This window comes from Xyrauchen texanus, chromosome 29, assembly GCF_025860055.1.
Source record: "Xyrauchen texanus isolate HMW12.3.18 chromosome 29, RBS_HiC_50CHRs, whole genome shotgun sequence".
NCBI classification, from domain to species: Eukaryota; Metazoa; Chordata; class Actinopteri; order Cypriniformes; family Catostomidae; genus Xyrauchen; species Xyrauchen texanus.
This window is the reverse complement of record NC_068304.1, coordinates 28,458,296-28,472,028: the sequence shown is the minus strand read 5'-3', so window position 1 is coordinate 28,472,028 and position 13,733 is coordinate 28,458,296. Positions and strand designations below refer to the sequence as shown.

The following is a 13,733-nucleotide window of genomic DNA, read 5'->3' as shown; positions in this document are numbered from 1 at the left end:
TTAGAAACACAATAATTGACAATACATAAAAGACAATATATTTCATGCAGCCAGCAATTTAAAGACAGAGCTAAGTTAAATCTGCACTATGAAACTTTTAGCCCTCTAGCGGTTGAAGCTTAAAACGGCAAGTTACTTGCGGAGGAACACTTTACATCAGTTGTGATTTGGCACTGCTCTGCGTGAATTAATCTCATGGTTTGAGGATGTGGGGAAAGGTGCCTCGGGTTGTTAATGATGGCATTCTCAGCCTTACAGGCTCTATATGATAAGGATTAGTGTGGGGGCGGGGTTAGGGCATCTGCTGCCTGCCAGGAACAAACACAGGGACCTAGCAGATTAGCAGATTACCTGCAGAGCGGAGTCATGACGAGCTATTTTCATGTTGATATTCTGTTAGTCGCCTAAACATTTATATTATATATATTACTTTGAGTAAGTTTGACAACACTCTTAATTATATTTTAATATAGTGATTTAAATATTTTAATATTTAAAGTGTTTTATCCACTACACAATACACATTAATGTTGTGTTGTACGACACATATCAATTTAAGAGGTGAAAATCATGAAATAACTGCTATAAGTTCAATTGAAGGCACTAATTTTAGTTTAGAGGATAATGCAAGTGAACCATAGTACTACAACAGTAGAACTACGCACTGCAAACACGAAGATTGTAATATATAAAAAAACAAAACAAGGCTTTAAAAACGATGAACTACTTTATTGAACATGATAATAAAAAGGCAGAAATATGCAATATAACAATTACAGCAATCAATGTTTAATTGTTTGTTTGGAAGTAGTTACAACAAAGAGTTGGTTACACACTAAACAAATGAATATACATTGTTGTGCTATGAAATCGCTACATTAAACAACTTGATATCAGCATTAAATTCATGGGAAACGATCTTGTACCTATAGTGGCTTTTTGATCCTTTTAAACAGACTAAAAGGATGAAATGACAACTCTCTGTACACTGATTTATGGCTTCTTCATCACACAAAAAGAACAACAACACAAAACACTTAGACCATTCTGGGAATTTCAAAACTGCAGCAATGTTATAAAATACTCAAAGTCATGAATGTTGGTAAACATGTAACAGGAACTTCACCAGAAAAAGATAATACATAGAAACACATCGCGATCGGTACACATAAATAATGCTCGATTCATTAAAGCATGACAACCAATGTAAGCTTCAACAATCCTACCACAAGGGTAGGATTGACCCTAGACTAGGTAAACAACTTCACCAAACATCCAAAAACAGTTAAAAAAAAAACATTCAAATAGTGATTTCACTCCACTGTTGTTCTGACTGCTGAAACCGCAGCTGGACTGACTGAACAGTAGTCACACTCGATTCCTGCTTCTTGCGACACAGCCGGACCTTCTTTCGGAGCTACCAGACATAATGTAAACATGCAAGGACGAATGACGCATGCCTGCGATTTTGCGCCAAATCTGACCCGATAGCTCTAAATAAAAATCGTTATTGTAGACTTACCATAGTGAATCGGAGTAAGACAAGGACAGGGTTTTGAACATGGTTTTTTTTATGTACTCACTCAGTAATAAACTTTTGTTAATTGTGATCAAAAAAAATTGTATAGTGCAGCTTTAACAAAAAGTTAAAAAAAAAAAGCACCATGATTGTGAGACAGGTACCATCATATTATCATAGTACCATGATATTATTTGAAGTTCTTAATGCCATGGTACATTAATTTGTTAATAGCTCGGTATGTACTCAAACACATTGTAGCATGAAAACTGTAAATGTACACTCTTTTTGTAAAGGTAAAGGCATTGATCTCTTCGGTGAAAAATCATTACTAGATATTTTACTCTGTGTTGTTTTAACCCTAGGTCACTCTTAACTACTTTCTTGATGGCCAGTTTAAAGAAACTCTCATGAATATCCTGACTTACCTGAAAACCCATCCAAATAATTAGACCTGATCAAAAAGAACATTCAGACAGTGGAGGTTAACCGGACTGTTAACACTGCAAAGCCAAGACTTTCGATGTGATGGCGCATACTAATGTATCTAGAGTGAAGGAATGAAATAAGAGGAGCTCTAAGCATTAACAATGAGTTTCTGCTCAGTCTGGCTGTGATCAAACTGACCTTATGCATGCTCTCCAAATGGAGGACGGCTGTGATGTCAATCAGTTGGTTAATCTGCTAAACTCTTTCCATAACATTCTCACCTAAAGTTGAATTATATATGCTGTGAGTTGAGAATCAAGGTCAAGTATGTGAAATCAAACTGGCCTGGCAGATCATTGAGGATCTCAATTATATCTAATTAGATTAAGGCTCTAATCTGATTGGGAAGAGGACCAGAACAAACTGTTGTATAATCTGAAACATCAACACAAAATGACTTTAAATGAGTTTGCCTGTCAGCCTCTGCTTGTGGAATGTCGTTTCTGTCTCTAATGTTGACTCTTTTTGCTGGCAGCTCTGTCTGTCCTACCCATAACTGACATGTTTGCTTCTCCCATCATATATCTGACTTTCAGTGAGAGTTAATTTGCTCTCTTGTTTTCACAGTTGTGCTCTTGCCATCAGCACAGTGGCCTCATGTCACTGACCCGCTAGCCTTCTGCCTCTCATTCTCTCCCTCCTTCTCTTTTCCTACTTTAAATAGCCTCACCCTACATCTGCATATTGTGACATCCATGCCCTCAGCTAAACTTAAACAGAACATAGAAAAGAAGGCCACATAAAGAATAAATATGTGCTTGTATTTACTGATGTTAATAGTTATGATTAAGAAAGCAGATCATAGCTACTGGGCAACAACAGTAGAGGTCTCTGGAGCAGTGGTTTTGTTCTTGAAAAAATTAACATAACTTTGCCTGTCAAAAATCCAATCCCTTTGAACTCAGACTTCTGTAGGGGCCAAAAACAAGTCCCCCTCAAAGGATATATATATATATATATATATATATATATATATATATATATATATATATATATATATACAGTGCATCCGGAAAGTATTCACAGTGCTTCGCATTTTTCCACATTTTGTTATGTTACAGCCTTATTCCAAAATGGATTAAATTCATTATTTTACATTTACATTTACATTTATTCATTTGGCAGACGCTTTTATCCAAAGCGACTTACAAAAGAGGAAGAACATCAGCTGAATCATCTTAGGGAGACAGTGGTACAAAAAAGTGCCATATTACAAAGTTTCACTATCATCATAATAGTATACAAAACAGATTTAAGTGCAACAAGAAATGTAAATATATATATATATATATATATATATATATATATATATATATATATATATATATATATATATATATATATATATATATATATATATATTTTTTTTTTTTTTTATTGACCGGTTAAGTGCTTTTGGAAAAGATGTGTTTTTAGCCGCTTTTTGAAGATAGAGAGTGAGTTAGCTTCCCGGATTGAGTTGGGAAGGTCATTCCACCACCGTGGTATGATGAAACTGAAAGTCCGGAAAGTGTTTTGGTGCCTCTTTGTTTTGGTACGACAAGGCGACGTTCCTTAGCCGACCGCAGGCTTCTGGTGGGAACGTAGCTCTGCATAAATGTTTTAAGGTATGCTGGAGCAGACCCAGTGACTGTTTTATATGCCAGCATCAGGGCCTTGAATTTAAAACGGGCATGAACCGGCAGCCAGTGGAGAGAGACAAAGAGTGGTGTAACATGTGCTCTCTTAGGTTTATTAAAGACCAGACGTGCTGCTGCATTCTGGATCATTTGGAGAGGTCTAATAGCACATGCAGGAAGGTCTGCAATGAGAGCGTTACAGTAGTCCAGTCTAGTTATGACAAGGGACTGAACGAGCAGTTGTGTGGCATGTACAGAGAGGAAGGGTCTTATCTTCCTGATATTGTAGAGTGTAAATCTACAAGATCTTGCAGTTTTGAAATGTGGTCTGTGAAATTTAGCTCATCATCAATGGTTACCCCTAGATTTCTGACCGCTTTGGAAGGCTGAAACTGTAGTTGGACCCAGCTGCACGGTGATGTTGTGTTCAACAGCCGGGTTGGCTGGAAAGACAAGGAGTTCGGTCTTGGCAGGGTTGAGTTGAAGGTGGTGTTCCTTCATCCAGGCTGAGATGTCTGCCAGACAGGCAGCGATTCGAACGGTCACTGTGGTGTCGTTGGGCTGGAAACTGGTATTTTCCTCAATTCTACAAACTATACCCCATAATGACAACGTGAAAGAAGTTTGTTTGAAATCTTTGCAAATTTATTAAAAATAAAAAATGAAAAATATCACATGTACATAAGTATTCTTATACAGTATTATATACACTACCAGTCAAACATTTTGAAACACTTGAAACACATTATTTATTATAATTTTTAGTTTTTTTTGTTTTTCACATTTTAAAATAATAGTAAAGTCATCAAAACTATGGAATAACATAAATGGAACTATGGGAATTATGTTGTGACTAAACAAAATCCATAATAAATAAAAACTGTATTATATAGAGTGGTGGTGTGCGTAGTGGGCTTAAGCACATAACTGTTAATCAGAAGGTCGCTGGTTCAATCCCCACCGCCACCTCCATTGTATCCTTGAGCAAGGCACTTAATTCCAGGTTGCTCCGGGGGAATTGTCCTGTAATAAGTGCACTGTAAGTCGCTTTGGATAAAAAAGCATCTGCCAAATGCATAAATGTAAATGTAATATTTTAGCATCTTCCAAGCACCCTTTGCCTAGAATTTGCAAACATGTACGCTTGACATTTTCTCAACCAACTTCTTGAGATATGACCCTGGGATGCTTTTTAAACAGTATTGAAGGAGTTCCCAGCTTGATGGGCACTTATTGGCTGCTTTTCTTTATTATTTTGTCCAAGTCATCAATTTCAACACATTTCTTTTTATTTCAAGTTTGGTTTTATAATGAAATAAATTCATATGGTGGGACAATTATATTTTTGTCTACAAAACTGATTTCAACCATTAAAGCATATGCCTTCAGATCAAAAGATTTTTAAGATCATGAGAAATATTTCAGTTAAGTGTTTTAAAACGTTTTACCGGTGCATATATATTATAAGATATATCTTTTCGCCACTTCATTCATTTTACAGGAGAGCCACGGTTTTTAGATCCTGTGACAAATAAAAAGGACTTTGATAAATCTCGGGACACCTGCATTCTGTTATAATCATTGCGCTGTGTCAATAATGCATTCAGTCTGAATGGCCCCAAAGCTTTATTCAGACAGGCAGCAAAAATAAGGAGTTTAAAAAAATGTACAATTTTTGTTCTGTGAAAAATAAAATGCATACTATCCATTGTTTACAAAGCCAATCCAAACCACATCAAAATGTGGTTTAAAATCTGATTATAATCTAAACTTTTGGAAAGCTTCTCAGTCTAAACTGTCTGATCAGTTATGTTTTATATTATATATTTTTTATTTCATTTTTCCAGAAAGTAATTTTTTTTGTCATTTGAAACAACAATATGTATGTAACATCATATAAAGTTATTTATTGTGCATTTATTTATTTATGTACAGTTTTTGGAGCAAATAAAATAAATGTTTTACCCCTTCATACTTTTGTTTTGAGAACTGTGAGACATTCAAGATGTAGTGAATAGGAAATGAGTGAATTTGAAATACAAATCAGTTTTGTGTGACTGAAAATTCAATTCAGGTAATGCAAAAATAGCTTATTATCAGCCATGACAGCCCAAATGACATGACTAATTGCTTTGCTTACCTAAATCCTCCTAGTGGGAAATGCAAAAAAGATTAAAGACGGTTGCTGATATCAGCAACATGTTCTAGTAGAGGGTGAATAAATGTAGCACAGCTTTGCTTGACCTCACAGCAACACTGTCTGAGTTTAAACTCTCTGTGCTTATACAGATCTCAATCCCTCATTAAAACTCAGTGAAGTGTAACAGTGTAAGTGAAGAGTGTAAAAGCCATGGCGAACAGAACATTTCCCAACATCCTGATATTTCATAAGCAATGTTCCATAAATTGAGGGTCTTCTCCATTGTCAGACAACAGCAGCATTACTCCCCTGAGTCAGAGAGCAGCTGCTACTGTATTTATAAACTGAGCTGTTGGCTGAGCTTGTAACTTCTGTTCTGCTGGCCTGGATTTACAGCTCTTTAGTGTATTTTCTCTGAATTTGCTGCTGTTAGGAAAAGGTTGAGCTGTAGGTTCCCATTTTTGAAGTGCAATAGCGCATTACTGTCTACAAAGAGCGGATTCATAATTCAGTTGGGGTGTCAATTTTCACCTGGTCACACACATGTGTCGTCTCCATATGTTACATTTTTTATCCATTTTGGGAGTAATTATTTAAAAGATGTTTAATGAATAAAAATTTACATTTTGAATAAAAATCTAGAGTTAAAATTTAAATCCAATCAAATGTAATAGTTAAATGTACATATTATATTAGATTAGATTAGATTCACAATACATGTATAAATGTAATATTAAAATTTAGATTTTGGGTGTAGATTCCAACATTTATCATTTTTATATTACATTTATAATTATGGTATGAAGAAATTACATTTGAAACAGCACAGAATATTGTATGCTTCTTTGGCATATACATGGCACAATTAGGAGGTTATTTGCTGCACTCTTTATTTCACATTTGGCACCCCACAATTTGTACATGTTCAGCAATGCGGTATGAAAACACTGAAGGTCAAAAAGAGTTTGGATGCGTAATTGCACAGTTTATAAAACCTTGTAATGGACAGTCTGACAGTTCTGTCCAGGTTTCCCTGGACTTTCTGCTCCTCTAGGCATTATGAATGATAATCAAACAGTCAATAACTGTCAGGAGTGCTTTTGCAAATAATATCACAATTAAATTATAGAGCAGGAACAGAGGAGAATGTGACCCTTATGAACCAAAGAATCATTGGGTAAAAGCTTAACATTCTTGTTTTTCTTTTCTTTACAGGGACTTGGGTAACGTTTGGAGGCCAGATTTCAGATGAGGTAAGCGAAAATTGATCAGAATTGATCACTACCACTTTTCAGAAGTAATGAAACTATGAAACTGCAGTCAGAGCACAGTTAGAATAGTAGAGGAAGGTGAAGATGCTCTCCTAAAGAACAATGTACATTTACTTTTAAATTGTGTAACATATTTAGATATACGTACGTTTAGCACATACAGGATGTTGATGCATCATCCAATACATTTTTGTGAGAAATAGATAGAAAGGTTATTTAGTTGTCATAGCACAACATTTTTAATTATGAAAAGGAGCCATCTTACTCCACTACTTACTCCACTTACCTGGGGCAAGAAGCCCCCCTGGGTAAACTTGTCCCATCTGTCATCTGATTTTTATTCATTCTTAATAAAAAATAATAATAATTTACAGTTAAATACTATATCAAATATCCCATGTAATTTTTTTGTTTTCACATTTTTTTTGATAAATAACTGAATAATGATAGACAAAAACTGAATAATGATAGTTCCTCCATGAAACTCAATGGCACAAGCTGATAGGTCTTTGACTTGTTATCTGTTCAAATGTGACATGTTAAACAAATTGGCTCGCATGGAGTAAGCTGACTTGTCATTTGTCTTGAAATCGGGTAGCCAATCAACATGCGTATCTCTCTTTGTCTAAATACTGTATACTACCATATTATTGAACATACAGTTCACAGCAATCCATTTCACAAGTGAATTTGTCAATCAGTTTGAGATTTATTATGAGGGCTTGTTTAAGGTCCCGTCAATTTACACCTGCATCAGACATGCTTGTGTAGCGTCTCTGGTGCGTTGCATCATAAACATAAAATGTTTAGTTCACTGTTTCAAGTTAAATATAGTTTAATACTCAATCTTTAAACACATCTTAAGGTCCCTTAGTTCGCATTTGCGCTCCATCAAGTGTTTTGAACGCAAGAACGTAACGCATGTCTGTGTTTTGGGTTGTTTTCTTCACTGTATATAAACTGTGCGTTGCTCATACAGCTGAAATTTCACTTACTGCCCTCTGGAGTAAACAGGTGGTACTACAAGCTTGCATTTCTCAGGAATCTTCCTTATTATGGTGCGATTAATTGCGTAAATTTTTTTAACGCATAATTTTTTGTAAAATTAATTGCACTGAATTAACGCATTAAATCGACAGCCCTAATATTTACACATTATTGTAAGGATGTCGACTCTCTGAAGGAGGCGGGAGCCAGTCAGACTTCCAACATAAGACATTTTATTGTCAGCACTTTTCAGTGTAACAAAGACATTCAATACCACTGCTTTTCAGCAGCACGAACACACTAACAGGGTGCTCAACTCCACATAAACACACATGTTCATTTTCCGCGCTTACTCTCCCGGAGTTTCTCCCTGATTGCCGCTCTCGTCACGGCTTTATCTCTCGCTCGTTAAGACTGCAATCACCCACAGCTAGGCAAGATAATCCAATACACACAGTGAAGCGTCTGAGTGCTGATGGTGTGAGACATCAGTGCTCATGGAACGTCTCTCGTCCAATCAGATTTGAGGACCGGAACTAACTGTTGTGTATGTATGTATGTATGTATGTATGTGTGTATAAATATATATGTGTATATATATATATATATATATATATATATATATATATATATATATATATATATATATATATATATATATATATATATATACATATATATATATATATATATATATATATTATGAATAAACAGCACTCCTGGACACATAATAAACTATTTGCTGAAATAAATATGACATTCTATAGCTTGAAATTACTAACATATGTATTAATTAACAACATATGTCGACATCAATCTTTATGAAAACTATTTGCTCTAGAATTGTTCTATTTATTTTTGCTTGTTTATTAGGTCCTACTATCAAAAAGGGAACAATACACATAGCAGTCATGCGGGGTCTCAGGAGATATATATATATATATATATATATATATATATATATATATATATATATATACACACACACACACACACACTGGGGGCCAAAGATTTGGAATAATGTGCAGATTTTGCTCTTATGGAAAGAAATTGGTACTTTTATTCACCAAAGTGGCATTTCAACTGATCACAATGTATAGTCAGGACATAAATAACATAAAAAATGACTTTTACAATTTGAATTAAATGTTCAGAACTTCTTAAACTACTAAAAAGATTTCTCATCAAAAAAATCCTCTACGTGCAGCAATGACAGCTTTGCAGATTCTTGGCATTCTAGCTGTCAGTTTGTCAAGATGCGCAGGTGCCATTTCACCCCACACTTTCTGTAGCACTTGCCAAATTCTCACGCACCTTACAGTTTAGCTGTGGTATATATATATATATATATATATATATATATATACACACACTTTTATATATACACTACACTTTTTAAATTAAATTCTGCATTGGCATTTATATCAAAATCTCAAAACCCTGCGCTTTCTTTATGAACCCCTGTTCTGTAAACCCTGGAATAGTAGCAAAAGTGACATGAAAAGCCTGCAGATGGCAAATGCTCTGGTTTATACAAGTTCAGATGATGCAATAGACCCTGGCATTTTGTTCTAGAAGTTGTGTGAAAAGTGCAAGTGCATGGACGCAGATGTTGTGGAGGGGACATTCAAATCAACCTAGAGGACAAACAAGACTCATTGGACAAGCAGGGATGATAATTTGTTTCTGAGGGCATGTAAGTTTATAAACAAAACCTGCTGTCCTTCTGCCTCAAAGGGTTAACATGTCCTCAACCTCTCCATTCAAACAGCCCCTTCCTTTCTGTTCTGATTGTGTGGAGAATGAATGGCTGGAATTGTCACCCGGCCCTACATCACCATCACTCCCTTAGAGACACACACACACACACACACACACACACACACACACACACACACACACACACACACACACACAAATATACAGTTTTCACCTCCTCCCGACAGCAAAATGACTCAGCGTCCTAGCTGACAACCTGACTGGACTCCAAGTGAAGAGTGACAAGGCAGTTTGCTTTTCTGCTGTCATAAGGGATCTACTTTCTCTAAAGCATTTGGGGATGTCAGAGGGTACTTTGTGTTAGCACTATGTGTGAGTATCAGTCATAGAGTGTAAGACTCTGTGTAAGAAGTAGGTAGATTTAAAAATGTGTTAAAAGGTTGTCGGTTGTCATTCCGTTAATTGTAACTAGAGTTGACTTATTTATGAAAAATGAGGCTGCAGACTGTAAAAGCTGCTCTTCTCTCAGTTCTAATTATACAGATGATTAAACAGAGCTGTGGTTGAGCATCAGCACTTTTTAAGTTAATATGAAATCATGTTTGAGCTTATAATACTTATAAAAATCCACAGTAGAAAGGGGTTTCATTTGAGGTGGGCAAATCGTAAGCCGGCCCCAAACCACGAATGCCTCCGTTGAGCTAACCCATCTCCGTATATAGGGGCATTGTACAGTCAGAGAGTTTTTGAGCAGAGAAGAAAGGGGAAACAAAAATACAAAAATAAAAAAGCAGCAGGAGCTGCGTGAACAACATAATCTCACAGGAAATCTGCGTTTTATTTTTCAGGGACATTAAGCGTCCCAGTGCTGTTGGTCTCCTATATCAGCACTCTTGGAATGCCTCTCGTCCAATCAGATTCGAGGACCAGAATTAACTTTTTGGATAATACATTTTCAAAGATGGAAGTGAAAGAAAATTAACCTATATGAATAGCTTATTTATCTGCATATAAAGCTGGGATAGAAGAAACTTTTTTAACACAGAAAAAGTGGCATATATCAGCTTTAAGGTAAAAAAAAAGGAGAGTAACACATTACATTTTCAATTCTTGTAATCAGATTTTAGAATCAGAAGTTGCTGACTTTAAATTAATTACTTTGAAGTATATTAGTTGATTTGAACATTTCTAAAATGATAGTTCATTTAAATTTAAAATATGATTTCATATGTTCATATGTCCCGCGACCCTGTACACAGGATAAGCGGTTGACGATGGATGGATGGATGGATGTTCATATGTAGTTATTCAATACAAGTTAAGCTCAATCGATAGATATGTGGCAAAATGTTGATTACCACAAAAATGTATTTTGACTGATACATTTTGATAAAATCACTTAATAACCTTTTCTGTGTAAAGTTTTACTCTGTAATTTTACAACTTATTTTGCCATGACAATGTAATGTGAACAACCCCTAAAATGACTGTAAAAATTATGATTAAAACAACTTTATAGCTCAAATTATACACAGCTTTTAACATAAATAATAATGCAAGTACTTTTATTTTATTTTTATTTATTTAAATTCCTGCAAAAATGTACGTTTCACATATCTGCCTTTAAACCTTCCAAAAATTGGCTCCATTCACTTCCATTGTAAGTGATAAGGAGAGACGAGAAAATGAAAAAGGACACACATACTCATACAGATACATTCACAAACACACTCTCTCACAGTAAGATATTCCAGCAAATTCACTTATTACCAACTCCACAACAAAACATATTGAGCCAACATTATTCTTCAAATGTGTGTGGGGGATTAATGGCCAGCTGTCAGGATAAATGAGTGAGACATGCTCCAACTGTGAGACTTCTCAAAGAGACACCCAAAACCTGCTAAGTCTCTTAAAAGATTTCTTTAATCACTTGAAACGCAATCACAATTTAAACAACTCAGACTGACTGATGGCTAAAATTTGCAAAATGTTTTGGAAATGAGCTGCAAATCTCTCTTCGGTGTTGTTTTAATTGGGCCTAGTCATGTTGCAATAATCATTAACACCAAACACATACCCTTAGGCCAATATTAGTTGAATGCTTATGTGGAAAACAAACAGAAGTTGCTCTTGCATACATTGCTTTTGTGTAATGTTGCACCAGCACACATTTGAAGGATTTTAGATCTAAAAGTGAAAAGTAGTGCAACATAACTAGCCAGTACACCAGTGGCGGCTGCTGGTCTTTCAAAGAGGGGAAGCTCATTTTCGGCCTACATTATAAACTTATTTACCCTATTTTTTGCACTAAATCAATCTTAGGTGTTGATCTGCCCTGCTGTTTAATTCTAATTTTTTCCTCGTAAGGAAGACTTTCAAATGGCTTCGCCAAAATCAGGTCGACAATATTAGCACCGTCTGCCATCGTGCGCAGTTTCACCCGTACGACGCTAGCCTAGCCTACTGTATGAATGAATGAACGAACGAACGAATGAACGAACGAACGAACGAACGCTCTAAAACAAAATATATTAAACTTGGTAAAACTGAAACAAGGAATGTGGTGTATAATTGTGTGAAATGTATTATGCAAATTGACTAGCAATTTCGCCAAACAAATATAAAGAAATAGGTTGCAGCAGTTTGTCTTTCGACTACACTTGAGAAATCCACGATGGGACTGAGCGTGAAATAGCTTCAGTGACTTCTTATAGTGCAGATTCGCTGTCAATCAAAAGGAGATGCAGTCTTTCGACAGATCCTCCAATCATCACGCTGAAGCCCGAGTCCGGGCCAGCCCACTCCTCATTCACCCCCAGAGACGCTGAGCGTCCGTGGGCGGGACATAATCGCAGCATTTATCCAATGACCGTCTATTTTCGGAGCACTGAAAAAACTGTTCAGAGCAGCCCCATTGAAGTCAATGGACGCTCGGCTTCAACAGGGAAATGCACTGACGCTACGGGAATGTATGAGAAGTAAATCGAGTCAGCCGACCTGCTATATGTAATGTAGCTGATTCTGAAAGAACTCGTCTTCGAGATGAACGTGTTCTAACGCATTTTTAGTCAATAAATTGTTTACACAATAGTACATATTTGACCATAATTTTTTTGACATTATAGGGGAAGCTGAGCTTCCCTTGCAGTCTTAAAGAAATCCCCACTGCAGTACACTCATTAAACATATACTTTGAGGGCACTGACATATAGATTGACCCTTCTATGTCTCTTTGGTGGTGTACCGTGTGTGTGTGTGTGTGTGTGTGTGTCTTCATCTTCTAGGTGGCGGAACAGCTGATGACTATAGCGTATGAGAGCGGGGTGAACCTTTTTGACACAGCAGAGGTGTATGCTGCAGGAAAGTGAGTATGACTCTGCTCCAACATGATTACCCATTTTTAATTCATGAGTCATAATTAACATATCTATGTCTGTTACAGAGCTGAAGTCATACTGGGGAACATAATCAGAAAGAAGGGTTGGAGGTACGGTTGTTCTTTGTGTGTCAATAAATATCTCTGTAACTCAAGTACAAGCTCTCCTTCAGTGGAATTGTACTGAAGCTCTTTTTATATTCCTTTGAAGTTGTTGTGTTCCTGCTGGCTCTAGCATCGCTTACATCTCATTAGACAAACAGATCGTTCCCTCTGTACTGATAACGTCTTTGATAGCTAGTATGTTGCTCGTATGTATCGCTTGACTGATGCCAGCACACAAGCGTGTCTTGATGAGGGTTGTTGCCAAGGTAACAGAAAACAACTTATTGTGATCAATTTCACAATAACAGTGTTTTTGCTGACTTTGGAAAATTCCTCGAATTATTTGTCAGATGTAGTTTGTCTCATAATTATTTAGATTTACAGCAGTTTCTTCACTTACACCATAAGCTGTGCAGTGGAGCATAGTTATCATAGATGGAAAGATATGAACTGTTTGCAATGGAATACTTGCATACTACTGTATACTTTGTAGTTTACACTGAAT

At 36.1% G+C, this 13,733-nt stretch overlaps 1 protein-coding gene across 2 annotated transcripts in view; it reads left to right on the top strand.

The window, feature by feature from the left end:
* The window catches only part of LOC127622837 (voltage-gated potassium channel subunit beta-1-like), a 116,451-nt gene that overhangs the window by 82,252 nt on the left and 20,466 nt on the right, over positions 1-13,733 (top strand). For both annotated transcript variants that reach the window (XM_052096942.1, XM_052096943.1), the window contains 3 exons: positions 6,983-7,020; positions 13,032-13,111; positions 13,190-13,234. In XM_052096942.1, the coding sequence (XP_051952902.1) occupies positions 6,983-7,020; positions 13,032-13,111; positions 13,190-13,234 (163 nt within the window). The remainder of the gene's footprint in view (positions 1-6,982; positions 7,021-13,031; positions 13,112-13,189; positions 13,235-13,733) is intronic.